Below are 27,729 nucleotides of genomic sequence, written 5' to 3' on the forward strand. Positions count from 1 at the left end.
AAAAAAAAAAAAAAGAAACGAAAAACACACACAGAAGCGGTATGTACACCACATAAAACTAACTTTTTGACCCACCCAATGCTTTCGCCAAAGAAACATCATATACAAAGATAATTGAGAAGAAAAAACTAATTTATCGCAAGACCGAGCAAATCAGAATGTGTGAAAAGAGATCGAGGAAGAAAACGGTCGATCTATGCTGTATGCTTCTCTTCCGAGACGCCCTTCAGCAGACGATAGAGCTTCTTGTGCTCTTCCAGGAAGATGAATGTAGCGATGGTATGGGGGCCCAGGCGGATGAAACTGGGAACCCAGCCGCGGAAGGCCCAGGCGAAGCCTTCCTTGCGGGTGATATCTCGTAAGAGACCCACGATGCTGTGGCCGCGGCTCTCAGCCGGTGAAGCGCTCATCACACGGGTCTTGATCACGTCCACGGGGCTGCAGACGGTTGTCGCAACGAAACCGGCCAAGAAGGACGCGGTGAAATGGGTGCCCAGGTTATCGGACATGCCGAACCTGTCGATGCAAAGACGCTTGAAGGTGTCGTAGGAAGCCAATTGCGAGGCGGTCATCAATACGGCACGTGTCGAATTGGGCCAAACGCCACGGAACAGACTTGCGGGTCCTTCGTGGCGGGTCATCTGGACCAGTCCGTGGAAGGCATGTCTGTAGTTACGGCGTTGCTCTACGGGGAGAGCTGCGTCGGACTGCATGCGCACATTCATAACGTCGGCCGGATTCCCTGCGATACCACCAAGGAAACCGGATGTACAGGCCATCCCGACCAGGGTGAGAGTGCTGGCGGGTGCATCGGGCGATGTGAAGCGCGATTTCAGCTCTTCATATATACCGAAACGAGTGGTAGAATACGTTATCTGTCGCAAGAGCGCGGCCGAAAGCTACATGGTTGTTACACTGTGAGCAAGAGGGCTCTCTCTCTCTCTATCTCTTTCTCCAGTTTCCCCTGGGACCCACACGGATTGAACGTACCCCTCTGTATAAACCCAAAATTCCGTCAGACTTAATCACATGGCCGAAAGTGCCCAACATGGTGGTGGGCGCTCCAGGCCCACGTGTTTGCAAGCGAACCTATTTTTCATCGATTAGCGTCACGGTGACGCGAGAGAAAAGCGACATGGGCAAAACGCATAACACAGCCGATAAGGTCTAGGAATAATTTACCTTCACTATTGAATTAATGTTAGCTAGATCAGCTTCCAGAGAAAATAATTCAGAAAAGAAAATGGCTATATATTGAGAACTTACCAAGATCCAAAGGGTGCGTCACGGCCGCCGCAAAACATGATGCAGAGCCACCAAACCAGAAAGGATAATGCACTTTTTTCACCGGGACAGCAGCCCGGGAAGGCTGCGACACCTCCAGCTTTGCGCTGCTTGCCATCCTGTAGGACAAGATGTGAACAATCCAGCGAGGGGAAGGGGAGCGGAGAGTGTAAGCGATTTCAAAAGGTAGGAGACTAGTTTGTCCAAGTACCTAAATGTCTTAGGCTAGTTTCGTACCTCACGGGCATTTCAAAAATGCGTCGGAGACTTGATCTATCTCCGAGCCCGCAGCGGTCTTCGGCAGCATAACCGGTGCTGGAGGCACTCAGCCAATCATGTACTCGGTTTTGGTCGGGCAAACGGTAACCCTCGGTAATACTGTGGAAGGAGGCAGGGATATCCGCGGGCTCATTCTTCGCGAAGAAGGCGTCTTGGAACGTTTGTTGACAGCAACATGGCCGGCCCTTGAATTACTGCCGATGAGCTTCATTCTTAAGGCTTTATGTAAGATGACATCACTTCTACTGTATTAGTTGACGACAGTGTATAATGTTCTGCTGTAGTACGGCGATTGCAAGGATGTACTATTTTAGATCACATTGCCAGCCAGAAGCAGGTTAGTTAGGCCATGTGGTGTTTTGGAGAACATGTGGAGTCAAAGAAGCATCTCGAATACTTCGAATAAGTCTAAATTAAGCTCTGTTTTGGCAACAAAGCCTCATCATCACCATCAAAACCTGTCCGTCAACATAGGTACTAGTAGTAGTAGTCCATGCTGAGAGTACATACTTCAAGGTCTTTGTGCTTCAAATTTACCAGAAATGCGTTCAACTACTGCCTCCTCTTCCAATGTCCTGAGAGCATAGTATTGGTAAGTTTCATCTTCTCAATTACCTCACCCAAGTCAGGGATCTCCATTTGTTCACATGAATCTGTATCGAAGTATATGATACTCCGTACATATAGACATACTATTTGGTAGTAAACATAGCTTTGGGAAGAGGGCATTTGGGAAAGTCAATCTCCTTCCACGTCTCTTTAGGCTGGTGAACCTAACGTAGGCTAGACAGTCATAATCAAAACATGTCAATCGGAACAAATTCGGAGAAGACTAAGGCTACGTATAGGCACAGCTGCAGAAGAGGTACCGGACCATTTCTAGCCTCAAGCTCCATGGCTGCGATTTGAACCGTTTCATTCATTTTGAGTTTCTATATTGTAATTTAGTATGACATGTCCATATAAGCCCTTGGAATACAAAGCCAATATAACATTGACCAACTCGACGAAAAGCTGCCATCGACTCGTATAAACAAGGTAAAATCCCATTCGCGCCGCTGTTCCATAACCTAAAACTCCGTCCAGATGCTTTGAAATAGCAATTATTGAATATGAAGGCGTGCTTTTCCTTTTAATTCTTGTTTTCCCAGTTTTCACTTCTGTGCCCCTACCATCGATGGCTTGGGTACACGTGAACATCTCAAAGGAAAGAGAAATCAATTAAAAACCATACCCACCACCACCATATGGAGTTGCACCGTACGGGGTTGCTGCGCTTGCTCCCCAAGCACTTGCACCGCCATTAGCATAAGCAGTGAAGCCTCCATCAATACCCTCTGGAGGCTCATATGCATCTGGACTGCGTACACCCATCATATCTTCATCCTCCCCACCCATAACACCATTGCGGTCGCCGTCACCAGTGCCAGACAGTGCCGAAATAACTGACGCAAGCTTGCGTTGTAAGACGGTGATTCCTTGTTGGATGATCATATCTGGTTCAAGGACGCCGACGCTCTCGACGTCGATATAAAAATTGTTGGGTTGCGCATCGTAATCGAAGGGTTGGTCCGGGGGAGCGGCGTGTTCCCATGCAGCATTGTGAGAGACGGGCCTACTTCTGTCAGTACTGGGAAACCCTCTCCCAGAACCTTATGGTGAAGAAAAGGGCGATGCGGCTTACCATTCTTTAATAGGATCTTCTTCGTACCAGTAATCCACATGTTTGAGGTTATTGTGCGGGTCATATTCGAAACCAACAGCTGCGGTGGGCATCCACTTGGCGTGTTCTTTGGCAATGCCCTTCTTGGCGATACATGTCATTTTAAGCTCTTGCCCACGTCGCAATTTACAGATCAGAGGTCCATTGCCTTCTGGATCAGTGATAACCGGGTTCCCGACCCATTCATTCGCCCGCTCGCCACTGACCACCAAGTCCCGCGCATACACGCGCATAATGTCATCACCGGTGCACCGCGCATGTAAAGTAAGCGTCACGCTGCACCGCGCGCAGTGGTCCTCACACTCGCAGTCGCGAGTGTACTCAACGTCCTGGTCACAGTTCTTGGAATTAAGAGGGATGAGACCCAGTCGGTGGGCAAGAAACTCGTCCGGAAGCACAGAGGTGTTCTTCTCGACTTCAACTAGATCGATAGCAATAGTGGGAACTTCAGCAAGCATGGTTCGGCGGAGAGAATTGGCGAAGGCGAGATCGACGGAGCTGAGTTTGAAATCGACTCGGTAGGGTTCGGCCTACTATTTTGTTAATCCCTGAGGACTCGTTTTGGCGCTTCTCTCCATAATTTGACTTAGTGTTCAAGAGTTTTGATCATACCTCTCGCACTGTAACCTGGGGCCCTGTAGGCTCGATGTCCATTTCATAGTCCATGTTAGCGACGAAGTAGCGGTGCGAGCTGCCAAATTCGAGTCGGAAACGGTGGCTTTTGATGATTTGTCTATTACGCAACTCAAGCTCCAAAGGAAAGCGGTTATAACAAATGACGTCTTGGTCAGTCAAAGATGAAAGGAAAGTGAGACGGAGCTGGGTTTGAAGAAGAGCGCAAGTCGCGAGCGTTGAGTTCGGCTCCAAACTGAAGTTCCGCGCTTTCCCTATTTAGGTATCTATCAGATTTACTCCCTAGAATCGACGACCTCATTCGCTCTTTAAACTACTGGTAGAACAGATGACGCAGATAATGAATGGTTCGAACAAGGTTATATTATCTAGTATCTATGTCTATTACTTCGCCTGTTTGATGTCTATATGCTAGCTGATACGAATGAGATTACTCATGTGTCTACGTGGTCAATAAGAATAGGTTTGCTGGTTAATCTCGCAACCATCTGAGTCGTTTGGAGAATAATCTTTTTTTTGTGGGGTTTTCTTCTCTTCTTGACTCCTATTTCTGCAGGGAAAAAAAAAAAAAAGGGGGGGCAGATCATCAACAAAGGCACAAGCAGACCCATGTCACCAGTAGACCGGTTGCCCTAACCGCATAGGCGGTTTCCCCACAAAAGGCTGTAAGTAGATGGCTAAACCATGTCAGAGTCAAAAGCAAACTTTGGTATCCAGATAACCAAATATCCTCTCCACGAGTAGGATTCGATAGAATGATGTTCAAGCAACACCAGTTGCAACTTTTCGTCCGTCCACTCCAGCGCTGTCCACTGCGCTTCTAACTCTCTATTCGACGGATCGTCATGATTTCTATAGTGGTGAGTGTGTGAATCTGATGCCACGCGCATACCCTCCAGAGTCGCCAAGTGGTATGTCAAGCAAGGCACGTAATGACAACTCGAACTCCAGAATAGCACCGCCGACCATTACAAGAAAGGATGTTCAGATAAGAGAAGGCAAGCAAGAAGGTAAATCGATGTGGAAATATTTTGTCAGGGAGAAAGAAAAGAATCACGTCAAGTCGTAACGGGAAGACCAAGAGATCGAAGATGATATTCCAGAGGTTCCTCGCCTATTCAGATCCGGGAACGGAAGATCAGGCAAGGTAAGGCAGTCGCTACCGTTTCATGGAACTGCGATTCAATGCCTCTAAGAGCTCTGGACGGCTCGCAAGAGCAGCTGCGGCTTGCGCATAGGAGACCCATTGACGCTTTCGTTTATGCATTTCTGGCCATTGCGCCTCTTCACGGTCAACGGTGACCTCAAAGAATTGGTAAGATGCCTTTGGTGCATGCGACGTCAGTAGAGTAGACGGGCGCATGTCAGGGATCATTCCCAAATCTCTAAGCACTGTGCAGATTATGCCGCCCTCTTCCCAGGCCTCTCTGCAAGCGGCTTGTTGGGCAGTTTCTTCATCCGTTTCCCATCCACCTTTGGGAAGAACCCAGCCACCTCGACCCGCAGATTGAATCATGAGTACCTGTGATTTATCGGTCGACAAGGGAACCACACCGGCCACGAGACGTTCGCCTTTCGATCCGTACCCTATCGTTGATATACACGTTAGCAATGGTATGCGCGACATAGGCAACGATAGCAAAGAGGGAATAGAATTCAAAGTGACGCGCATGGTTCGAACGGGGTATGGAGAGGGGCACAATTAAGCCCACGTGCTCCAGGGACAAGCACTCACGTTGGTTTTTCCGTCCTGTCCGGGACTCCATTGACCGAGTTTGATCCACCATCTTGATCAAGAGACAGAGAATGAGTCAAACAATAAGAACCCTCTACGCCACCTGGGCTAGATAAGCTATAGATAGAGGGATTGGATGAATCTGTGATGTGCAGCGCGAGCTGCAGTCCACGCGACAAGGAACCAAAAGAGTGTAGGGTTTGCGGAAAGTCAAAGAGAAGGTTGTCAATGACACAATGACGAGGCGAAGTATATGGGATTAGAAGTCCGGAGATGAACTTTTTAAACTTCAAACGTCGGATATTCTGAGCCAGAAAAAAGAACCAGAACTGGTGAATGAAAGCTGGTTCAGGACCCGTCGACCCTAATTTTTTTTTCTACCTCTGGAACTTGGAAAGTGAGGCGGTCGAGAAAAAAAAAAGTAGGGAATTTTTTTGGAGGGGAAGGATTGAAAAAAAAAAAAAAAGCTTCAGGAACTAGGTATCCCCGTTCACTCCCGCAGCGGACGGGAACCTCGAAGGTGATGTGAGGGTACAAGAAGACATGGTAATCAGGAGGGCAGCATAGAAATAAGAGAAAAGGATAGAGGGACAGGAAATGGGAGGAACGGAGGGGGGAGGCGAGAGAACGGGGAATCAGAGACAGCTTAGGTTGGGAGTATAATGGGCGGCGCGGTCCGGCAGGACGAGTCGCTCTCTCTCGCCCGGAGCGGACTTTGCTGGGCGGTACTTACGGGTACGTACGGTACCATGATTCGGCCTCAATGGGTAACAGATTGGTCCGCATTTGTGTGCGGTGGGCATGCTTGGTATTACCGAGACAATACTGACCTCCGGTATGCCTCCCCTTAATCCCGTCTCCAGTTATCTTGATTGTATTATAATTTATTTTGAGTCTGATTCTGGAAATTCCACCCCCAGTCTTCTCTTTAATTATTATTATTATTATGTTCTTTTCTTTTCCTTTAATTTAGTAAACTTCTAGTTCCTACTCCCTTTTTTTCTTTTCTTTTTTTTTTTTCCCTTTCCCTCTCTTAGAAGGCCTAACTCCCTTTTTTTCCCCTCCTTTTCCCAGTCAACTCATAGGTATTGTATTGTTGTATGGAATGTAGCGATCTTGTGGAGTGGACCGACTAATTGTACCCAGGGATCTTTAGAGAAACAAACCGACAGGTGAGGTAAGCATGTTTCCATTTCATAGTAATGAGGTACTGACTCCTGAGTCTTCCGATGCATTGCGGACCTCATCGGTTCCACAATAACCTCTTGGTCACCCAAGGGACCACACAAATGGGAGAGCGAACTCGGGAGTACCACAGTGCTGGTGAAATGATCACACACACCCGGTATGCTACTCAGACTCTGTCAGGAACTCGGCTCTTTTCCAGTGCCTATTGTTACAAACAGGCTTCTATGTATGCATGCACATGCAATACAAAAAGCGCCACATAAGAGCTCTCTCAGATCCGGTGCAAGTGGATAAAAAAGGTCCTTCGTCATGTAGAAAGGGACTGGATTAAGTTCTGTCCGGCTCCATCGGACTTAACCCTTTGTCTGACGAAGTAAACGACGATGGCCGCCACAAGCGCGCCGCATTCGTTACTCGAATGTTCTCGGGAGGGAGTAGTATACTAACTCATGGACTTAGGTTAATACCTAGATAGTAAAGTACTGGCCGAAACTTAAGGTAGGATGGAACTATAAGTTCCTCTAAATTAACCTTTTATGGCATGCTCTCGTCTAGCCAAAGAAAGGAAAAGGAAAAGGGAAAGGGAAAAAGCACACTCATCGTCGCATTTTGGTACCAGCAATTAACTGGCCACTAGTCACACACACTGCAAATAAAAATAACTAATCACCGTGATTCCTCCCAGAATTAGGATCGATCCACATAGTTAACCAACTTTGGACAGCAAATGGGTACAGGTATGTGATAATCAGGACAACTAGTTGTACTAATCAAAGTAATAGATTTCTTTGTGGAACGAGGTCATAGAATAAGCAGCAGGCCGAATTCCCACGACCTCCTCGGGACCTCGTTGCACGGACGCGTCCTTTGCAACCTGTGTCCATGGTTCAAGATTACACTCTTTTTCTTGGGTAGCAGAGTGCGCATCTGATGCACCAATACCTACCTTTTTGTGGATGCTAGTATATCCCTACATTGCATGCAGTACTAGACGTGAGGAGCCAGTTATCGTATCATATACTTTTTTTTTTATACGTGCCCTTAGAGAGATGCATCAGCGTGTCAATTGTCGGGATTCTTGGGAAGCGTAAGTGTGATTATAGCCATCTTCTTTACTTTATTTAATTCTAGTTTTTTATTCCTTCTCCTTTTAATGTGCAGTCCCATCCCCTTGTCATCCAGACAAGCCTTGGGATTATTGGGTACCGTCCAGCATGCCTGCATACATTATTAGTCTTCCAAACTAACATCACAGAATGACTGATCCAACTCAATGCGGGGCTCAAACAACGATTATTCAGTCCTTGCCGCTCTCTACATTTACTTTATGTTGAAGACACGAAACAGGGAAAAGAAGAAGAGAAACTGCCTTTCAGATGTCAAAGTTAAACTCTGATCAGACCTTGCCTCACCTCATACATTCTGTCAATGGCTATGATGTAGGTGTATGTCCTTATGTCCTATGTTGAACCTATAGGGGATTTGTAGATCATAGCCGGGGGGGTAAGTTGGGGAGGATTACTTAAGATAGTGCGGGCTAAAACTACGAAGGATTTCGGGCTACCAAAGAAGGTATGCCTATCGTATTCAAGGGTGACTCGGTCAGATTGGGAAAGATGACGGTGGCGATTGAATAGTAAAGTGACAACACAGCAATTAGCTATTGAATTAGTGCGGATCTTTTGTGTCCATACCTGACGTTGGGGATAATTCGACATGTGATGTCATGGTCACTTCTGAAATGGTAAATTGGATTGAATGAAACCACTTGAAACCGAATGATGGATCAGCTGAGACAAGGTTCAATGGATTGTCGCAATGCAACATTCCAACGGCCATCAATAATAAGGATTGACCATTGGGACACTTGGCCAACTTCCCATTTCAGAGTCAGGGACACCCTCCTTTCGTATCGTATGTATCGTACCGGGAATTTTCATTACCAACCTCTATAGCCTCCTTCTGTATTGTACCTAGTATATCCTGGATAATGTACATACAGCTATCTATCCTTAGGTAGACATCAGGTCATACTGATCTGTACCTGGTTGAAAATGGCAAAGCAAGTCAGCTAGTCTATGACTAACAATAGCAATACCAGATTGGTGGTGCCACTCAGGCTAGGGGATGTGCATATACCTAGGTAGTAGTCACGCTGTTGTAAGATCTCCAGGATCTTTTCGCATTCTATAGGCTCAGGTACTGTAAATGTATACTGTACGGGGTACGTCCCAGTCCTAATAGGTACTGTATGTACCGTACTCGCTCGGTAGTCCTATGTATAGTACAATGCGAGCTTTGATATATCAAGAGAAATGAATGTATGTTACATTGATATTGACATAAGTATGGAGTATAGTATAATTAAATAAAATGGGCCCCTTCAAGACTACCCAACAAACACAATTTCCTAGTGAACAAGGATTATGCAAAATGGAATGAGGCAACTTGAGCTCTGCACGCTCAGATCCTCTTCTAGAAGCATCACGAACGTCATTTGCAGCGCTTGGCAGCTGCTCCTGGTGATCTGCGATCTTTGCACAGAATAATTCTGCTTATTCTGTATATATCAGTTTTCTGAGCTGTCCCAAACCTTATACTCAGAAGCAACATCTGTGACGTGAGAGGGACGGTGTGTTTGTTTCCCTTGATGCTGGTCGAAAGTGGTATTACCGTATGTATGTTCCTTTTTGTATCCAAAGGCATACGAACTGATAAACTGATAATCAATCTTCTTTAACCGCAAGCTTAAACATCCTACTGTTTTCTTCGACGCCGAACCCCATTTGCAGATAGATTAAAACCTCGTCTAAGTTGGTTTTTAACTTCCCTTGTTTTCTCTCAAAAAGATAAAAGGCTTTTTCTTTTCTGATTATCCCACCCCTCATTAATTATTTCACCTTTGTGTTTCCGCCTTGAGCGCCGACGATAATAACCGCACCATCCACCACTGTTAATCGAAACTATGGGATCCATCGTTGACGCCGAACAAGCCAGGAAATTGTCGCTTTTCCGACCTCTTGGTAAGCAGCCAGTCAGATGATACCCCCTTTCCCCGTGCAATCATTATTGGCCCTCATCCACCCTTCTTGAACCCGGCACCCAAACCGATATTCTGTGCCCCTCAGCGACACTTTTACTGCCCCTCTTCCGCGGCGATGGTTTCTTGGCCATCGCCCGTACGGTCCATCGTGATCCTTTGATCATGTCCCTCATTAGTGCGCTTCCTTACAACTAATGCATGCCTGTACTCCTTTTTCTTTCATTGCCGCCGTCGTTGGATCGATCAGTGACTGTCCGCCATGACTAACGGACATGGGAACCCCACAATCCTATGCTGATCTCAACATACAGGTTACCAGCGCAACTCATGTGGCTACTGTAAATCCGACAATGGAAGTGAGTCTCACTGGCACATGTCCCTTCCCTCCCTCTCACAATGGATGGTTCTTCGGCCATTCAGTGCATCTAAAGTCCTTCTAATATGTATCCACTGCAGGCGCGTCGTACTATACTAGCTCTGTATCAGTACGCCCCGTCCATTATGAGGAACTCGTCAATCGTGGGTGGAGACGGTACGTATCTATCACTCGCTTGATGAGACAGTACGTGGCATCCGGTCGCTAATTTTTACTTCAGATCAGGGACGCTTTACTACAAGCAGAACCTGCAGAGATCATGTTGTCCGCACTATACGATGAGGTATGTACAAGGCAACCAAAAGTAACCGACATCGGCTGTGGTCCACTAATCTATTGATTAGACTTGAGGCGACAGCCTTCAAGTCGAGGAAGGACCAACGCAAAGCAATCAATCGTTGGAATAAGTTCGTCTTGGGACCGGAATACATCAGAAGGGCAGCGTATCTGTGCCCTAAAACAAGGGAGTAAGTCCATCAACTATTTCCCGAGAGTGAGAACGGGGATAATCTCATATGTTTTTAGAGAAAAGAAGCACCGGAAATGCAATTTCGATCTGCTCACGGCCGTTCACGAAGCTGAATACAGCAATGTAAAGCGGCCCATTGATCCCAAGACCAAGAAGTACTTGGAACCTGCTCATCGATTTGAGGTCAACATAGAAGGGGACTCTGTATCTCAGGCAAAGTAAGTGCAACCCAATTTCAGACCATATCACTCATACTAATAACCCAAGATACGAGCTCTTCCTCAAGTACCAGACCAAGGTCCACAAAGAAGACGTCTCCACGTGGCAGCAGAAGGACTTCAAACGGTTCCTCTGTTCGGGCCTAAAGCGTTCCCCTGCTGACCCCAAGTCCACTGAGAAGAAACTAGGATCATGGCATCAGTGCTACCGCCTGGATGGGAAGCTCATAGCCGTTGCGGTCCTGGACTTGATGCCGAATGGTGTGAGCTCCGTATATATCTTGTAAGTTTCGTTTACTCCGGCGGTCATTCGAGCAACGACTGACAGCCAAAGCTATGATCCCGACTACGAACAGTGGGAATTCGGGAAACTAAGCGCCCTAAGGGAAATTGCCCTCTCTTTTGAAGGTAGCTACCAGTATTACTACATGGGTAAGACATCCTATGCCTCTATCTATGACCTATGGCACAGGCCATCGCTGACAACCCTTATACAGGCTATTATATTCACTCCTGTCAGAAAATGCGTTACAAGGGATCGTTCAGGCCACAGTATATCCTCGGTAAGGCCACCACCAGTTTCAACAAACCAAACAGTCATATTGATATGTACAGATCCTGAAAGCCACACATGGGATCCACTTGACGGCGAACTGGCAAAGAAGCTAGACGAACGTCCATACGTTTCGCTCTCGCGTGACCGCCGAATTGTCGCGGAAGGCACACCAGAGTCCGCTGGGACACAGGCCGACGCCGAAATCAATGATGATGAGGTATCTCTCTTCGACCTGCGCATGCCTGGCGTCCTGTCTCTGGAGGAAGTAAAGGCATTGGATTTGGATCACTGGCTACTCCTCGTCCATGGTAGTTTTGTGCATATGATTGTAAGTACATCTCTCAGAGAGTTTTTACCCACGGTTGACCTCATACTGACATGTACTGCCCCAGGATCTCGTGGGATGGGAGACGATGCCTATGGATAATCCCCAGTCTGTCAAAGGGATTATTGCTGAGCTTGCCGCAGTGTTGGGTCCGAAAACTGTTAAGGAGAGTGCCGTCGTACTATTCGACTAATAGCGCCTTTAGAATTCACTCTTATCTATCCATTTAGGAAAGATTCCATGGGGAAAATGTGTGCAAGAAAACATGTAATTCAACCTATATATGGCATAAACGTATATGTAAATTATTGCAGTAGAAGCAAGCCAACTCCGTATATGTCATGATCACAGTGTCCTCCACAACGCCCCGCCAATGATTCAATAAAGCACAGGAGATAGACAAACCATCAATGCATCCTGGATAAAAACATATAAACCCATGAAAATATGCAACGATGGTAGAACAAGCCAAATGCACACGCTAAAGCACATCCCAAAACGTATTCATGAATGTTATAACGACCACGTATCAAATCCCGTGCATTCAACACATCAATTCAACAGGAGGCCGAGAGGTCTTCGGCGGGGCCTTCCGAATCGGCATCTCAATGGGACTCATCTCCATTTCCAAATCGTCCACCATGATGCTCGTATCTTCGACCATAACAGCAGGCAGGTTAGGACTTCCGCCGTGGTCCTCAGGGTGGTAGATAAGGGTGCTGCTTCTGCTACGCTGTCCGGACATAGAGACGGGCCAGCTCCCCGAGCGCTTATCGGAGGTCATGGACATCGGAGTACCGGGTTCACAGGTCTGGTTGACACCCTCGTAGACACCGGATTGCTCGGTCTTCAACTTGGCCAAGGCGGTGGCGAGATCACTGGCATGCACCTCCTTGTTCGGGGGCTCCTCATTGCGCATGACCCATCCGTGAGGGGGGCTGGGTGGCGGGCTGATGAAGAAGAGCTTGTCGGCATGGGGGGCCTCAAGGAGCTTTGGGCGGCGGGACTCCTCTTCATCCAGGATTGGAGTGGGTTCGCCAAAGTAAACCCTGGGGCGGACGTTGTGCTCAAGTACTTCTCCATCGAGGAGTTTCCGGACACGCAGGGCGTCTTCTTCTGTGTAGAAAGAGCAGATGAGGCGGCGGAGAGAGGGGAGTGGAGAGAATGAGTTCAGGGGCGCGATGGATTCGATTTGTGCGCGAAAAGTGGCGAGGGAGGTGGGTTGGAAGAAGAGGATGTTGCTAAGTTCGGTGATGATGAGGGTGTTTGTTGGCTTGGTTGGTTGAGACATTGTTGGAAGATTAGAGAGATCGAGCGTGAGGGCTGGTCGGGAGGATGCTGAAGATGACCGAGATGCCCGGTTGACGCTGAAGGAGGGAGAGGCGGGCATTGACCCCGGAGGAGATGTGGTAAGTCCAGGCATTTTTCTGGTTTCAACGTTTGGTTTGAGATTTGAGAGAGAACGGCGTATGTCTTGCGAGGTAGATTGAAGTAGAGAGGAAGAGATGCAACCAGGAGAGTTTAAGGTGGCGGGACAATCAAATGATTATTGATAAAGTCACGAGATAAGGCAAGACCGCTTTCACTTTTGGGAATTTCGACGGAAACAATCAGGAGTCGTTCTTTGATATACAATCGATCACCTCTGTCTTTTTCTGCTTGCAAGGTGGTTCTGGTAAATTCTATCCAATCTAGAAGACGATTCCGTTCCCAACTTATATACCGGATATGTCCAATAGCAGCATTCCCAATTGCAGGTTTTGCTGCGCCTCCTTTGGACGCACGGTCGGGATCCCACCAACACTGCCCCAAGACCAGACGCAGTAGCGATTACGACTTGTCCGCTGGCTCGGTTCCTGACGATCCATCCGTTTTTGCTTTAATTTTTCTTCTGCCTGTTTTTGAATCCTTGCCACGGCTCCGCTGTGGCTGGAGAGACAAATTAATGATGCTCTTTGCCACAAGCACTGCCGAATTCAGACCGTCACCATAATCCCATCCCAGAATATGCTTTATGCTTCTGATGAATTACAATCACAATTCCTTCCCGGTGATGCCGTGGGGAGGGTGATCACCTGTATAATCTCCGAACTCACGGCCTGATCCCATTAGCAGCAGCAGTTGTTGGCTTGATGGACTGATCAACCTTCTACTGTAAGTTTAAAGTATGACAAGGCACTATAGTACTATTGGAGACATACAGCCGCCCCCCTCAACAAATCCTTCCAACAGTTGGAACTCGGAACAAAGTTCTGTCCCCCCGTGCCAGTGTCATTCCGTGGATCGGTCCCGGAAAAGGGGGGACACTCCGCAGATTTTTGGTCTCCATCGCAGCTCCGCCCCCCGGTGGAGGTCCCGGATTGCCTCATCCTCCGCGTTGTGTCCACGCATGTGCGGTGTCGACGATGCAGTCCAGGACGCAACGGACGGTGAGGATTTGCGGGTTTCCACTCTAGGCAGTCAAAATCTAAGTTGGCTGACAGCGTGCACTACCCATGCACTCCGCTCTAAGCCCCTACGCGAATGATCACCGCACTGCTCGGATATGGGCAGCCGTCTCACCTTGCAGGAGCCATAGCCATACTTTGACTCCATGCCAAGTTTCAAGCTACTCGATCTCTTGACTCGTAATACCTTCGCTCTCAGTTGCCAGATATCACCTCGGGTACAGAGTATACTAGAGAGGCGTCTCTCCATCAATTGCACGATCACACCACGAGCCTGCTGAACAAGGCTCAGCGATGCTCCTAAAATGGCACAGTCGGCCATTTTCTTTCCGTACATGCTATTTCTTGTGAAGTTCTCTTTCTTAATTCTTCTGCCTTTCTCCTGCAGAATTCATCTGCCTGGCTGCAGAACACTGATCTAGCTGCGCTTTAAGTGTTCATGCATAGCCACCCCGGAATCTGTCATGGTATCCATCTCGAGTGATCCACCCGAATCCGGTGTCACACCTACCCATCTTACCAATTGCCAACATCACACTATCCAACCTTCATGAGATTATCATGTAGCCTAAAAGCAATAATTTCCTGAACATAAGAGTTACAAGGTGTCAGCTACCACCAGGACGCCTTGCTTATCCTCAACCTCACAGCAACAATCAATTACCCCAAGCCTTGGATAGCGTTTATTCATTCATTCACCTAACCTTAATCTACAACTAACCCTATCCTACAACCGGGCAATAGCCTTAAATCTATTAGCAAAAGACCTCAGTGACACCTCAGCCCAACTCTCAGAAATCTCAAAAGCATATGGCAAGCCAGAATTAACATGAAGCTGCAAACTAATATTCACCCTCGCAACCTTACCCAAGGCTATATCCTCACCCAAAAGATATCCAACTCGCCCACATCGATATAAGCGGGGGCAAACCCTCTGGGCAGTGGGCACGGGTAGGCGCAGCATAGGCCTCGACCTTATCCGAGCCGACAACATCTCTACCCAAGAGCTCGGTCCAACCAGTGATACTATCACCCGTGTTCCACACAACCAGGGGCTATAATTCCGGTTGTGGCACCAACATCTGATCGTCCAACATCGGATAGATAGAAAATTCTGCTTCTGCAGGCACAGAGAGGGGCCTCGATCTTGCCTGTAACGCCGACGCAGCGACCAAGTTTTCGCCTGTCGTGGCGATGCCGCTCATGCCCACGGCGAACTAGTCCGCATGCTCGTGTAACCACTTCAGGCCCGCGTAGCAGCCCTCCGATGGCGCTGGGTAAGGCTTCTCCAGTGCTACCCAATATTCTACTAAGACCTGGCGTGGGTGTCCTGTACCTGCCAGCTGAGGGCTCGTGCACGTCAAACTGGAACATGCCTCCGCCATGCATATGCAAGATAGCCGGCGCCGGTGCTGTAAACGTGGGTTGTTCTCGAGTGAGAGGCGATGGATAGACACTGTCTGACCGCCATAAGACGTGAACATGTGAACTCATTATCTCGTGAACTGTTTATCTCATGTCTAAGGTTCAGGGAGCGCCTTGAAGGACTCCGCAAAGTAGGCAGTGTTAGCCTCCCATCGAGCCTCGATCTCATACACCGTCGGCTTAGGGGCTACTATTATAGCTGGTAGAATGCCGGCTACAGTCGTAGTGAAATCCGCGTCGTAACCTAGGAGCATCTTGGGGGGAGAAAGGAATATCCGTAAAAGTAGGTGTAATACGACCTGAAGTAAGAATAACACGGGTGAGATTTACAGGTTCGCTTACGCCTTTGAGAACCAACATGTAGGGTACCCGTTTCAACTCGTCTTCGATACATAGGAGAGAGCTCCGCTTGGAGAGTTCTTGTCGATAGGGTATGGGTAATCTTGGTGAATTCCTTGCTCCTGTTTGTTTTTTGTCCGCTTGACTCTATATATTATGATATACTGGAGTCCATGTATACGCACATATAACTTCATGCAATAAGTTGCGTACCCACGAAGACTACTGCATAGGAAAAAATATATATATCATAGATAGAAAATTTGATAGCAACACTCTCGCATTCTTCTCTACTCTCAAGTCTTGGGGATATCTTGTTCATCGAGGTATATAGAACGATCCAAAACCTAAGCAAGTGAACAGAGCCGATCTGAAACTCCGAGATGAGGGGGAAATCGACAGATCACTTGAAACAGAAATGAGTAACACCATCATACACCATCGTTTCACTTGGTATCATATCTTATAAATGTTTTAATGAAAATTGCTCCCGCCTCCGTGTTTTCCCATACCAAAGCCCACAGTGCTCTTCCTGCTCCCGACCCACACACTGTTTGTAAGATAGGAGAGTAATAACTTGAAAAAAAAAAAAAAAAGCATTGCTGAAAACAGAGAAATCAGAGAACAAAAGCCCGGTAGAAAGACGGCTGGGATGGACCCTGTCATCCACTTTCCCAGCCATCTGTCATGCCCTTTTTTTCCGAATTTTCCCGCCATCTTTAACTGCGTGTTCCGAATGGTATCAAGAAAAGCACAAAAAACCGCTGATTGCAAACCTTAAAAAAAATGAGAGAAATAAAAAAAAAAAATGAGGTCTTGGGGTATAGTGCTGCAAATTGACATTGTTTTAACGCGGTGGCCCAATAGGGGCCGGGTATCCAGAAGTAGAATTGGAAGTACTAGGACGACCACTATCAAAAGACGCGCGGGGGTCATGCTTAGGGGTCATGTCCCCCGGCGCGGTACCGAATGGAAATTTTGTGTCAAAGCGCGCTGGCCAGCCATTGCTGCTGCTGTGGCTGTGGGAGCTCCCCAGGACGGGCAGATCATCCTCAGGAAGATTCACGCCCGAATCATTCCATGGGTTGCGGTAGCCACTATCCCGAGATTCCATGGAAACCAGCGAGGCCTTGGAGGCGTTGCTGGAGGCGTGTTTGAAGAACGAGCCGGGAGAGGCGGAGTGGTTCTTGCGGCCGATGAAAGACGAGAACGAAGAGATGCTACCAGGCTTACGGAGTCTTTCGAAAATCGACCCACGCTCACTAGTCTCGTCGGAAAAGTTGGGTCTGGTGGGAGAGTCCGTAACAAGAGGGACAGGTGCATGTTGCAACAGCTTGGAGTCGAAGAACGGAAGAGATTCCTCAAACGAGTCGGATTTAGGACGCGGAATAGCTCCTTTGATGGTATTCGCATCAAGTCCATGCGCCACTAGACGCGAAATCAGAAAATCGATGGCATCCTTAAGACCGCCAGCATTGTTCCGCGTGTATCCAAGCACAACACGGTCATCGGGAGGTAGTGTCGGGGAGGCTGAACCAGCTGAGCTAGTTTCGGAGGAAGGGAAGTCAGCACTGAGGTCAACCGTAGTATCAACTTCATATTGCTCCTTCAGCTTGGCGCAAACGTCGCTGCGGAACTCGACAGACTTGAAGTACTCGCGAAGCTCGTGAGAGCTTTGGAAAAGGAGCTCATGGCTCTCCGGGACCATTCCAAGCAAAGCATCAACGGCTTGCGGAACTTGGTATTCAGGCCCTGAGATGGTCACCACATCACTGGCAAGTTCGGTGCTGGGGAACTCGATCTTGCAGTTCCACTTCTTTTCAAGCTCATCGATTTCCGTCATGCGAGCGAGGAGTTCACGGTGGTAGAGGCGGTTGATCACAACACGCTCAGAGACATATTCTGCGTCGACCTTTTCGACCATGTCCATGATCTCCTGCTTGACGAGATCCAAACTCTGTGCGTTACGGGCTGGCGTGCGGCAGATGACATTGTCAACCTTGATGTCGTCATCCTCCTTGCCCATACCACCGCGATCCATAGCGTTGGAAAACTTGACAAAGACCGAGTATTTCTTCATGATGCGCTGAATATGTTGGCCACCGATACCAATGATCCGCTTGTGGTATTGATCCGGCACATGGAACGAGATCGAAGCCGGCATTTCCTGCTCGACGAGATCGAGACCGTTCTTCGTAGACTCATACTGATTTCCGCACACATCAATGTAAAAGTTGTACTCGTTGAAGCCATCGAAGATAATTTGCACATTGCCTGTTCGATGTTAGAACCCAAGGCTACAAAGCGCGAACCGATGCAGCACTCACTCTGTCCCATGATCTTGTTGATCTTGCCGTTCTTCTTGCCACTGACAAACTCTTTGTGCTCGTTTGCTAGTTCGATTTTCACACGCATCTGGTATTGGCTCCGCTGGACGAATGGGATCTGGTTGACGACCATCATAGCAGCCTTCACGGCGTCATCGGAGCCGTTGATGGTGAAGGTTAGGTTGTCAAAGCTCACTTCCGCCGCTGAGTTAGTACAGATATCGGACAGCATAGTACGAACATCCGCGGGTGAGGGAGCGCGGAAGGTCCCCTGAGAAGGATCCGGCATGATAATCCACCACGAGGCACTATAGAATTGACCAGCCTAATCAAGTTAACCAAAAATCCTACAGGATGAATGCTTTTGAACGTACCAATGCCATGATCTCCCGAACAGTGCGCTCCACGTGCAGCACTTCGGTGCCTTGGATACGGACAAGACCCCGTTGGCTACCAAGTTGGGGGAAGAGAACGTAAGAGCCATTCATCTCCATCACCTTTCGAACTTTGTCCAAACGGTCAAGCAAGATGTTGTCAATCTTGTTAGAATTGACAATGACATCCTTAACATAGATCTTGACGCCCATGACAAGTTCCCTCAACTTTTGCTTGGCTCGGGCAATCTGCTCTTGGGTATCACCGGTGATATAGACCTCATCTTCACTGCGACGATGAGCGCCTGGGGGCGTGTATCCAAAGATGCGAGGGAAGGGAGGCGGGAAGTAAATGGCAGTACCCGTGGCGGCCTCGATGAGCTTGATGTTTTTGCGAGTGCGACCACAGACTAATGTGTGCATGGTCAACTCTAGCTTCATAGCGTCCACATGACGTTTAAGCTAGCAACCGGTTAGTCGTCATAATTGCATGATGCCGGTGAAGGGAGCCATTATTAATCTTAATATTCGGAGGTTTTCCTCTTTTCGAGTGCGTGGATAAGAAAACAGAAAACTTACGATCTGATCAATCATGATCAACACCCTGGTCTTGGCATGCTCTGCGCTCTCCATGTCACCGTAAATCGAAACTCGGAAACGTTGGTCCAGCCCATTGTCAGAGGCATAGCCGTAAGAAGACACCACCGCGCTATCGTTATCTCGAAGTTTGGGGCTCAAGAGGAAGATGTCCGTTCCGGTGTATGCGGAGAGGGTATCAAGGTGCTCTAATACACTCGGTCGGATTCCTTTCGTGGACCCATCCATGATGAGATGCATATCGACATCAACGGTCGCACAGCGCTATTGATTGGATCTCATTAGTAAGTTGGATCGAGTTTCCAAGCGATAGTCACCAAATTAAGGTCGAACGTACCAACAGGATAGGTGTCTCGTTCAGGATCCTGGCCCGCATTTTGCGCACAGTCTCGCCTTCCCCGGTGATACATACGTTCGTCACCAAGCCTTGAGGTCGCCGTTGTAGGGACGCAACGGACTTAGGCTCCGAACCGAACACGACTGCCTCGATTCTCCCATTACTGCTCTCGGTGATTTGGCGACACAATCTCCGCAAGGCCTCAACATTGCTGGTGTGAACGGGTAAGTTGTGGACGGGTGTGCCTTCGAGGGTACCTTCGGGAAAAGTCCAACGCTGCAGAGCGCCGGGGCTCGCATGTAGCACATCATCCACATCGGGACCACCCAAAGTCGAAGAGAACGGCACGTTGAAAGAAAGGTTGACGGTCGGATCGATGCCGGTTGGCGGTGTCATGGGTGGTGCGCCATGAGGTCGACGTAACGAGTGCGATGCCATATCGGTGTGAGGCCTGGACATGCCAAACGTGGGCGTCATTCGCTCCCAGCCATGACGGGCTTGACCCGTAAAGTTAGAGATCTTGTGCATGGCAAGGGCGGCAGGTTCGAATCTCTAACCCCTTGAACGAGTCGAGGGGAAAGAGAGAAACAGCGTCCGAGGAGGAGAATGGCGGAAGGACGGATAGGTGGGAGAGAAAGAAAGAGAAAACAAGAGGAAGATGAGACGAAGGGGCAAGTGAATCAGGAGAGGAAGAGAGGCGTCAAGGGTGAGGATCGCCGTTCTGGACAGGGATGAGAGAAGAGGGCAAAGGAATGATGAGCGCGCGAAGGTGGTGTGGGCGGACAAGGGCGTTTCTGTCTTGGTACCGGAATGGGTTGGGAAAATGATTCGATTCAATTCAACGACCAAACGGGTATCGAGGGTTCGGGGGAAGGAGGGGGAACATAAAACCGAAGAAAAGGGTAAAAAAAGAAAAAAAAAAAAAAAAGGAAACTAAGGAAAAAAAAATAAAAAGGGAAATTGAACAAGAATCTGAAGAGAAGGGGAGGAAAAGGGAATCGAAAATGAGATAGATCAATCAGAAAGAAAATGAGTAAGTAGGTATGAGTAGAAGAGAAGAAGAAAACCGGATGATCCCAATGGTCAGACTTCGAGCTCCTCCTGCGAAGGGGTTCTGGCTTGCCAGTGAATAATCAGTGGTACTAAAAAATAAGAAAATAGAAAATAAAATCATATAATGGAAAATAATAATAAAATTAGTCTCTGATCGATGGGTATGAACGAAAGGTTTGGGATTGGCTTGGGTACAGGAAAGGGTTTAGTGGGGGTTTGAGTCAGCAGATGCCCCGTATGGTCTGGTTTGTATGGATGTATCCCAGTACAGTATGTATTTATGAATGAAGATTCTCGTATGAAGGGAACAGAGCTGAGGGAGGGGGCAAAGGAAAGAAGAAGTACAGGTATAATTGTGTATGTGAGTTAGTTCGGAGACTCAAGGTAGGTTTGTTTAGTGTGGTTAAAAAATCAAAAAAAAAAAAAAAAAAAGTTCACCACCATTATAACCTCAGGTACAATGAAAGGAGGAATTTCGACAGACCGTTCAGCTCTTAGACAAACAATCTGATTATCATTAATTCATTTTATCTCTCTTTTTTCCCTCCCCTTTCAATACCAATAGAAGTTTCCCTTTCCTTTTTGGTTTTTTTTTTTTTTTTTATTTTTCTTCCTCGTACTCACTCTCTCTCTCCCTCTCTTTTTTTCCTCTTCTTCTGAAGATAACGAAGTTCGACGTGCTTCTCTCTTTTCAAAGCGGGATATGCGGGTCAACCTCAGCCCAAAGTCGGCGTCTAGGCCCCCAATGTTTGCAGCGGACTAGTGACTTCCACCCTCCCACCAGACTAACTATAGGACAGAACGCTCACTAACTGGTAGTACTGACCTAAACTAACCGTATCGTAATTAAGATCCAAGACCAATTGGCCTTATTAGCACGTCGCGATGAATTTTCCAGACGACTTTAATACAGAACTTAACATGATTCGAATTAACATTTTGGATTTGAATAATGGTATGTCGGTTACACCTTGAATGAATGTCCTATTGTCAGGCAACATTCTTCAAGCAGAGCTTGCTCCAGCATGACTCAATTATGCTCTCCCCCCCCCTCCTCCTCCCTTCCTTGAACAAAAGCTTCTCCCCGCTCGAGGTCAAACCCGACTTTCTTCACGAGAAGAAAAAGAAATGAGAAGCACTTGAAGCCACCCTATCCTCTCCACCTTTGGATGCCCTCCCATGGCTTCCGGTGGCACACACACACACACACACACACACTGGAATCGATATTTCCACTGCGTTCATCACAGTCCCTGCACGGGCAAGGCCCACTCGTGTTTTTCCTTTTTGGGACCCGCAAGCGAGAATCCTTTCTCACGTGTGGTGCGGTAATACCGGCGCGTACGGTAAAGTCGAGCATCAACAACCGGACGATTCCGTCACGACTTTGAACTAGACCAGAGCCCGGTATTGTGGTGTCTCCAAAGACCCATCGCTGCACTGACACTGACAGGATCCGTACCTTTGCAAGGACAGCCCAATGGCTTGGATCCTCCCTGCAGAGAAAAGGCATAACGGGCTTCCCCCCCCTCTCTCTCTCTCTTTTTTTAAGGTCGAACCCGGCACCGCCTTTTACTCTGCACAACGAAACTCTACATGACATTTATAGGCAAACTTTTTTTCTTTTTTTGGGGTTTCGGCTAGTTCGGTGACACCCCCCTGTGGACGTTGGAGGGAAGCAACCGTAACTCTGTAAATATACCTGCCTAACGCCTGGCATTGGCATCAATTCTGCTGATCCCTGATTAAAGGATCGTCATGTCTCCCAGAAAGGCTCCAAGGCGAAAATGAAAAACCATGGATCATTCATGAAACCCAATGGACAACACCCCATAGTAATCAGAGTAAACAATAGTCATGTCGGTCTCCCTTTCCCACACTTCCGAAGCGGAGAAGTGATGATACACAGGTGACGCAAGGCCGGAATGTCCCACGATGAAACCAGGTCCATGCTTGGTGCTTGCGCTCATGGTTCACTTTCGGGGCCCTACAAAAGGTCAAGTCCAGTGCCACACCACCCTTAATCTCAGAAGGAGATCTCAATGGATGGAGTACCGCTTAGGGACTATCACTCTCGACTACTAGTAGTTTTAGTTAGGTATCTCTCAAAACCCCCCTCACACCATATCGCACACTAACGAAGGGGAGGGGAGGGGAGGGGGCCCTCCATTATCACATTGCTGTTGCCCAAATGCCACTAATGCACTGTGGATGTACTTCCGTCCCGTTACCTGGGAATCGGCAAGTGATTGGTATGTTCTCTGGCCACTTTTCCTTTCTAACGGAAGTGTGGCAAATGCATGTATGTATGTCGGTAATCGTTGATACTTCGAGTCCTAGTAGTACACACAGCAACACCACCTGACCTCACATCCCCCAGCTAAAGAAAATGGAAAGTGTGTATGTACCTCACTAGTAAGTAATACATACAACACTACCCCGGATGGAGTGCAGTCGCCGACAGCCGTGAGATAATAGACTGGAGTGCGTGCCAATTGCATCCGTGAAATCCGATGATTGAGTTCTCGTAATAAACTCAAAGATCAACGGTCGTGATAGGGTCAAAGGAACCACCTCCATCATGCTACCCTGCTACCCGATCTGGCGTCCTGAATCCTTTCCTGAATGGGACTTCCACCATTCAGCCTCAGGCAGGAATGAACTTTAATCACTTGATCCCTCCCTCAGAGCTACCTAGGATTCTTGATATCTTTCTCTTAACTAAAAACAATTAATTGAACTCTCACTTTCCCCACCAAAAGATAAACACAATAACATACCCAGCAGAAACCACGTAGACCAAGAAAAAGACCGATTTTAAGACAAGATCTCCCAACGACGTCACGGAGTGGGTCAAAGGTCAGTGACTTCATCACCTCAAAAGCGTCGTAGCACAAGAACAAAGTACGTAAATTTACCACCACTACCTTACATACCTTACCCATTCAGGTAGGACAAAGCACAAGAGATAAGACCAACAGGTAAGACCCCCTGAACAAGCACCGGAGATACATATTTGCAGTACCTTTGTCCCCGTATCACGCGCGATCTCAACGAATGGATTGATTATATATACCATTCTCATGCCCCCGCCTTAAGCACTACATATGCAGTACAATCCTGTCAAATATATACAAGTATACACACACTACTAAATATGCCGTGTACCAACGCCCATGCTAATATTTAGGACAAAGGTACTCCCTCAACAGGGTGCATACCGCGAGTACCACCGTGTACAGTAGTACTAATTATTCTAAACCCTGCCTTGAATATATACATACCTTAGCAGCCGCAAAAACAAGGCACTCGTAGGTACATCGAGTCTGGAACCGGTTTCCGGAAGCAGCCGATCTTACTGAACCCACTGCATGAGCGAATAAAGATACTACTAAGCAGTAGTAGTAGTAGACAAGGCCTTGGTCATATGTCGCACAGGTCGAGGGGCTCGGTGGGTGTTATTTTTTTTTTTTTTTAAACATGCAAAGATACATGACTAGCTAGGTGCCATTTATATACTAGTTAGTATAAAGCTTCTGTTCGGCGCATGTCATGGGTAAAGTTAGGGATGGTTTACATACATGTATCGTCCGAAGAGCTTAACTTTGATTCTCCACCGAAGGTGAAGAACTGTCTGACCACTACTCTGCCTTGTCGTCGCTTTCTATGTGCTGCTGACCGCCGTCCCCACCGCTTTTATGCCTGCTTATTAGCTGGAGATTTGGTTGTCTTTTTTACCCTGTCGTACTACTAGTAGACATGGACTGAATGTGCAGTGTGCGATGATGACTATTATTGGGCTTTGATTTAATTCGTTGATACAATTAGCAGTATATAATGACTAGCGTAACCCCCGTGTTACACAGCACTTAGGCAGGTAACTGTAGATATCAGGCTATCCAAATTTTTACAGAAAGATGAATATCCACGTCTGAATACTTCACATTATTAAGCTGTTTTCTATGTGGTGGTGTTTTCAATGCGAGTTCAGGTTGTCTTCGCTGTCAGCCCTGTCACTCTAAGACGAATCGAATGTACAAGAAAAAGAAGCGTCAATGCTCCGCTTGAATATTAGAAAGACCGTACTCTGTACATGGATAATTACTGCAAACATATGTCGCGAAAAGAAAAGCTTTTAAATAATCATGCGTTCATACTGGAGAAGGCTTCACCTTTAATAGCGCTGAGGAACTCGATGGACTCCGCCATCAAGCACCACCCTCTCGGGTTCGCCGTTGTCGTAGTAATGTTCTTCTCTAGCCACAGGTCGCGTAGAAAGATAGACGGGCCGCTCAATATATTCTCTGGGCCGTCGGGGATCATCGTCCATATATATGCTCACATCCCTGCCAGCTGGCCGGACACTCTCTACTCGCTGAATGACCTCCCGCGGTTCGTCGTACCGAGCGGTTGGTGGTCGTACGCTTGGCACTCGGATGATCCTCTCGCGTGGAACTTCGGCCTCTTCAATATAATGCGGGCGTCGCATAGAGTAGTCAGTCACCTGGACACTGGCGCTGCGTGGCAGTGGTTCTCGCTCATCAAATGGTGCTACATAAGGCCGACGCTCACTCGGGGCTGGGCGAGCGTAGTCGGTGACCCGTCGATAAGTACTTTGCGGAGGTGGCATATCCTGCACGTACCTCCGGCCACCGTACGGATCTTCAACGACAGATGGGGCCCGAACACTCGTATAGCGTACTGGCGGATGGTCGTCGTAGACCTCATTTCTTTGTACCGGCATTCGACTGGTTGGGGGAGGCATTGCTTGCATCCTCGGCGCAGGCACAGTTTCGTAGTACTGATTTCCCTGCTCATCAACCACGATTCTCCGTGTTGGAGGCGCCATAATACGGTTTGGAGGTTCCTCATCATAGTATGTCTCTTGATATCGTGGCGAGGTCGGGGAATCTCCCACTGGGATATAGCGTCGCGCGGGAGGGGTCGTGATCTCGTCATAATACCTGGGTGGGGGCCGCTCAACAACAGCGTAGGACGAAGCTCGCATAGTATGGGGACTAGCTTGGTCAACATATTCACGAGAATATTCAGGTTGCCGAGCTTGATGGAGACTCGCAACTCTCCGCAGATCTTGGTCATCACGAATTGGCCTTCTGGTACTCAGCCGCGAAACGGTTCGCGGCATCCCGGAATCGCCACGGATATCATAAGCATCTACATCATATGCAGGGTCTCTCATTGGGGGCTCTCTCCTTTCAATTACCGGCGTGTAGCGGGGAGATGCGATATCAATGTAGATTGGTCTTTCTTGAGCCGGACGACTACGGTATGCTGGGGAAGTGTCTGTGAACGGTGGCGGCGAAACTGGCTCCTCTTTGATGTAAGTGCCATCAGGAACTCCAGTTTGCATTCTATATGCGACCGCGCGAGACCGGTCTCTTTCCTCATGCAACCTTCTGCGCTTTCTAGGCATCAATTGTTGGGGTGGAGCATCGGGACTTGCCTGATGTTCCGCACCGTACACTGGACGTGGCTCTTTGTGCTGATAAACGGAGGGAACTTTGGCATTGGCCAAGGGAGAAACCCTGGAAGGCCGTGGAGCTGCTGGGGACGTTATATGGTTACGCACAACCCTTACATCGTCTCTAGGCGAGTTCGACCCGGGGGTATAACGGGGGCGGTCGGGCTGACGAGCGTCTGGACCTCGCCTCCTCGGCCCGTTGGGGTAGTAACCTCGCTGATGATCATGATTCTCCCCTCTCTCCATCGGGGCCACACCTGGGGCTGGCGGCGAATACTCCGGCTCTTCGAACGAGTCTGTTGGCTGAACTTCTTGGTATTTGTGAGCGGCGGAGTCTGCCGCAGCAGGGCGCGGCTGTTTCTGGTAGGGTATTCCGTGGTCTGCAACCGGGTAAGTATCTTGCATATCCTGATCCGATTCAGTGCGGTTGAGGGCTTCAAGCCGTTGCAACTCATCTGAATAATTCTCTGCTGGAGCCTCAGTAGCAGGCTCATCGGAATTAGAGGGAGGTGCAGGTGACGGTTTCTGTTGATCGCCCTGCTGCGGAGAGTCAGGGGCTCTACTAGAGTAGAACGAATTCTCGGAGTCACTAGGCTCTCCAGCACCACGGCCATCAACTGAGGGGGACGGCTTGACTATCTCAAAGGCCTTATTTAAAACATCAGAAACATCGAAGTCAGGCTTTGCGTCCTGTATAGAGGCTTTTTGCCTTGACTCTTGTCTCTTCTGCTCAAGTTGTTCCCGCAAAGCCCTTTCCACCCTTTGACGCTGTAATTGTAGTTCTGCTCTGACTAGATCATCCGACTTGGTCAGGAAGATAGGATCAATTTCAGAAATAGGTCTCGGTACAATACGCGAGGGAGCGGTCGCGCTAGACAGACCGTCACTGGCATTTGTACTTAGTGCGCCTGTAGGTTTTGAAGGTGTTGGAAACGGCTGAGGTGCATTCCATGTGGAAGACCCAGGCCGTTCACTCGTTTTTACCTGGGCTTGGGTGGAGGTAGGGGGATTGCGCGACGCGGGTTTGCGCACAAACTGCTGGGGAACTTTCAATCTAGGGTGAGTTCCAGTAAATATTTCGTCACTTATTTTCAGGATTTTCTCATATTCCTGGACTTCCTCATTTGTTGGTAGCCCTGTAGGTATACTACCCGTGGGAAGTTGAGCTGCTGCCATGATTTTGGGAGCTTTCACGAGAAAATTATCCTTGCTAACTGAAGGTCTTCTTAAACTCGTGACACTTCTAATAATAATGGCTCTTCACACCTTTCCCAGGCTGTAAACTCCCCAGTCTCGAATCAGCGTCTGACAAGTCAGACGGCCTGGGCGTGATCACAAGTCGGAATAGTTGGGGAAAGGAACGGGGACGTTGTGTTGTTTCCGAAGGAAAAGTAGTACAAAGTCCGAACGGGTCGCCGACCGTCAGCTCTCTCGTGAGACGCTAAACTCCCTCCGGACAGCGATGGCGGGTGGGCGTTTTATCCCACGGTTATTGGCTATCGATCAAACCTCCCCCCCC

At 48.2% G+C, this 27,729-nt stretch overlaps 11 protein-coding genes across 11 annotated transcripts; 2 read left to right on the forward strand and 9 right to left on the reverse strand.

The window, feature by feature from the left end:
* Position 1: 1 nt before the first annotated feature.
* Positions 2-1,758, reverse strand: BDV27DRAFT_138342 (putative mitochondrial dicarboxylate carrier). The gene is made up of 5 exons (XM_032069217.1): positions 1,514-1,758; positions 1,267-1,453; positions 1,232-1,234; positions 991-1,091; positions 2-899 (listed from the first exon to the last, which is right to left on the reverse strand). Exons 2-5 carry the CDS (start codon positions 1,400-1,402, stop codon positions 195-197), a joined length of 945 nt encoding a protein of 314 aa, XP_031921087.1. The 5' UTR covers positions 1,403-1,453; positions 1,514-1,758; the 3' UTR covers positions 2-194.
* Positions 1,759-2,462: 704 nt separating this feature from the next.
* BDV27DRAFT_138343 (DNA-directed RNA polymerase II core subunit RPB3) lies at positions 2,463-4,116 on the reverse strand. The gene is made up of 3 exons (XM_032069218.1): positions 3,899-4,116; positions 3,248-3,816; positions 2,463-3,178 (listed from the first exon to the last, which is right to left on the reverse strand). Exons 1-3 carry the CDS (start codon positions 3,950-3,952, stop codon positions 2,785-2,787), a joined length of 1,017 nt encoding a protein of 338 aa, XP_031921088.1. The 5' UTR covers positions 3,953-4,116; the 3' UTR covers positions 2,463-2,784.
* An 827-nt stretch (positions 4,117-4,943) lies between these two features.
* BDV27DRAFT_75222 (NUDIX hydrolase) lies at positions 4,944-5,854 on the reverse strand. Its single transcript, XM_032077493.1, has 2 exons — positions 5,655-5,854; positions 4,944-5,506 (listed from the first exon to the last, which is right to left on the reverse strand). The coding sequence occupies exons 1-2, from the start codon at positions 5,704-5,706 to the stop codon at positions 5,079-5,081; spliced, it is 480 nt and encodes a 159-aa protein (XP_031921089.1). The 5' UTR covers positions 5,707-5,854; the 3' UTR covers positions 4,944-5,078.
* Positions 5,855-9,203: 3,349 nt separating this feature from the next.
* BDV27DRAFT_138350 (arginyltransferase) lies at positions 9,204-12,107 on the forward strand. Its single transcript, XM_032069219.1, has 12 exons — positions 9,204-9,516; positions 9,590-9,865; positions 10,197-10,241; positions 10,342-10,417; positions 10,482-10,544; positions 10,606-10,728; positions 10,787-10,948; positions 10,998-11,231; positions 11,283-11,380; positions 11,446-11,511; positions 11,564-11,832; positions 11,897-12,107. The coding sequence occupies exons 2-12, from the start codon at positions 9,808-9,810 to the stop codon at positions 12,020-12,022; spliced, it is 1,320 nt and encodes a 439-aa protein (XP_031921090.1). The 5' UTR covers positions 9,204-9,516; positions 9,590-9,807; the 3' UTR covers positions 12,023-12,107.
* Positions 12,082-13,499, reverse strand: cbpA (putative calcineurin binding protein). The gene has a single exon (XM_032069220.1). The coding sequence runs from the start codon at positions 13,250-13,252 to the stop codon at positions 12,374-12,376; it is 879 nt and encodes a 292-aa protein (XP_031921091.1). The 5' UTR covers positions 13,253-13,499; the 3' UTR covers positions 12,082-12,373.
* A 1,504-nt stretch (positions 13,500-15,003) lies between these two features.
* BDV27DRAFT_150825 (uncharacterized protein) lies at positions 15,004-15,955 on the reverse strand (the record flags this gene model as incomplete). Its single annotated transcript, XM_032071279.1, has 6 exons — positions 15,004-15,149; positions 15,208-15,302; positions 15,357-15,476; positions 15,516-15,592; positions 15,636-15,732; positions 15,825-15,955. The coding sequence occupies 6 exons, from the start codon at positions 15,953-15,955 to the stop codon at positions 15,004-15,006; spliced, it is 666 nt and encodes a 221-aa protein (XP_031921092.1).
* Positions 15,956-16,302: 347 nt separating this feature from the next.
* BDV27DRAFT_138355 (uncharacterized protein) lies at positions 16,303-16,861 on the reverse strand. The gene has a single exon (XM_032069221.1). It carries the CDS (start codon positions 16,720-16,722, stop codon positions 16,504-16,506), a length of 219 nt encoding a protein of 72 aa, XP_031921093.1. The 5' UTR covers positions 16,723-16,861; the 3' UTR covers positions 16,303-16,503.
* Positions 16,805-20,350, reverse strand: BDV27DRAFT_75367 (KH domain protein). The gene is made up of 5 exons (XM_032077494.1): positions 19,676-20,350; positions 19,321-19,602; positions 18,742-19,203; positions 18,368-18,692; positions 16,805-18,314 (listed from the first exon to the last, which is right to left on the reverse strand). The coding sequence occupies exons 1-5, from the start codon at positions 20,201-20,203 to the stop codon at positions 16,888-16,890; spliced, it is 3,024 nt and encodes a 1,007-aa protein (XP_031921094.1). The 5' UTR covers positions 20,204-20,350; the 3' UTR covers positions 16,805-16,887.
* A 1,263-nt stretch (positions 20,351-21,613) lies between these two features.
* On the forward strand, positions 21,614-22,746 carry BDV27DRAFT_138358 (uncharacterized protein). The gene is made up of 2 exons (XM_032069222.1): positions 21,614-22,135; positions 22,200-22,746. The coding sequence occupies exon 1, from the start codon at positions 21,898-21,900 to the stop codon at positions 22,117-22,119; it is 222 nt and encodes a 73-aa protein (XP_031921095.1). The 5' UTR covers positions 21,614-21,897; the 3' UTR covers positions 22,120-22,135; positions 22,200-22,746.
* A 755-nt stretch (positions 22,747-23,501) lies between these two features.
* Positions 23,502-24,169, reverse strand: BDV27DRAFT_138360 (uncharacterized protein; the record flags this gene model as incomplete). The annotated part of the gene is made up of 1 exon (XM_032069223.1): positions 23,502-24,169. A coding segment is annotated over exon 1 (157 nt), but the record flags the coding sequence as incomplete, so codon positions are not given.
* A 160-nt stretch (positions 24,170-24,329) lies between these two features.
* Positions 24,330-27,572, reverse strand: BDV27DRAFT_138361 (uncharacterized protein). The gene has a single exon (XM_032069224.1). The coding sequence runs from the start codon at positions 27,384-27,386 to the stop codon at positions 24,903-24,905; it is 2,484 nt and encodes an 827-aa protein (XP_031921097.1). The 5' UTR covers positions 27,387-27,572; the 3' UTR covers positions 24,330-24,902.
* Between the last annotated feature and the right edge of the window lie 157 nt (positions 27,573-27,729).

This window comes from Aspergillus caelatus (assembly GCF_009193585.1).
Source record: "Aspergillus caelatus strain CBS 763.97 unplaced genomic scaffold BDV27scaffold_375, whole genome shotgun sequence".
In the NCBI taxonomy this organism is placed as follows: domain Eukaryota; kingdom Fungi; phylum Ascomycota; class Eurotiomycetes; order Eurotiales; family Aspergillaceae; genus Aspergillus; species Aspergillus caelatus.

Coding starts and splice junctions, on each gene's coding strand:
- BDV27DRAFT_138342 (XM_032069217.1), bottom strand. CDS start 1,402: ATGGCAAGCAGCGCAAAGCTGGAGGTGTCGCAGCCTTCCCGGGCTGCT. Junction 900..990: donor TTTTGGGTTTATACAGAGGG/GTACGTTCAATC, acceptor ACAACCATGTAG/CTTTCGGCCGCGCTCTTGCG.
- BDV27DRAFT_138343 (XM_032069218.1), bottom strand. CDS start 3,952: ATGGACTATGAAATGGACATCGAGCCTACAGGGCCCCAGGTTACAGTG. Junction 3,817..3,898: donor CCCAGGTTACAGTGCGAGAG/GTATGATCAAAA, acceptor ACAAAATAGTAG/GCCGAACCCTACCGAGTCGA. Junction 3,179..3,247: donor GAAGATCCTATTAAAGAATG/GTAAGCCGCATC, acceptor TGACAGAAGTAG/GCCCGTCTCTCACAATGCTG.
- BDV27DRAFT_75222 (XM_032077493.1), bottom strand. CDS start 5,706: ATGGTGGATCAAACTCGGTCAATGGAGTCCCGGACAGGACGGAAAAAC. Junction 5,507..5,654: donor GACAGGACGGAAAAACCAAC/GTGAGTGCTTGT, acceptor TATCAACGATAG/GGTACGGATCGAAAGGCGAA.
- BDV27DRAFT_138350 (XM_032069219.1), top strand. CDS start 9,808: ATGGGATCCATCGTTGACGCCGAACAAGCCAGGAAATTGTCGCTTTTC. Junction 10,545..10,605: donor TGTCCGCACTATACGATGAG/GTATGTACAAGG, acceptor TCTATTGATTAG/ACTTGAGGCGACAGCCTTCA. Junction 11,232..11,282: donor GTGAGCTCCGTATATATCTT/GTAAGTTTCGTT, acceptor TGACAGCCAAAG/CTATGATCCCGACTACGAAC.
- cbpA (XM_032069220.1), bottom strand. CDS start 13,252: ATGCCTGGACTTACCACATCTCCTCCGGGGTCAATGCCCGCCTCTCCC.
- BDV27DRAFT_138355 (XM_032069221.1), bottom strand. CDS start 16,722: ATGGCTGGGAAAGTGGATGACAGGGTCCATCCCAGCCGTCTTTCTACC.
- BDV27DRAFT_75367 (XM_032077494.1), bottom strand. CDS start 20,203: ATGCACAAGATCTCTAACTTTACGGGTCAAGCCCGTCATGGCTGGGAG. Junction 19,204..19,320: donor TGATCATGATTGATCAGATC/GTAAGTTTTCTG, acceptor ACCGGTTGCTAG/CTTAAACGTCATGTGGACGC. Junction 18,693..18,741: donor TTCGGGAGATCATGGCATTG/GTACGTTCAAAA, acceptor TAACTTGATTAG/GCTGGTCAATTCTATAGTGC.
- BDV27DRAFT_138358 (XM_032069222.1), top strand. CDS start 21,898: ATGCCCTCCCATGGCTTCCGGTGGCACACACACACACACACACACACA.
- BDV27DRAFT_138361 (XM_032069224.1), bottom strand. CDS start 27,386: ATGGCAGCAGCTCAACTTCCCACGGGTAGTATACCTACAGGGCTACCA.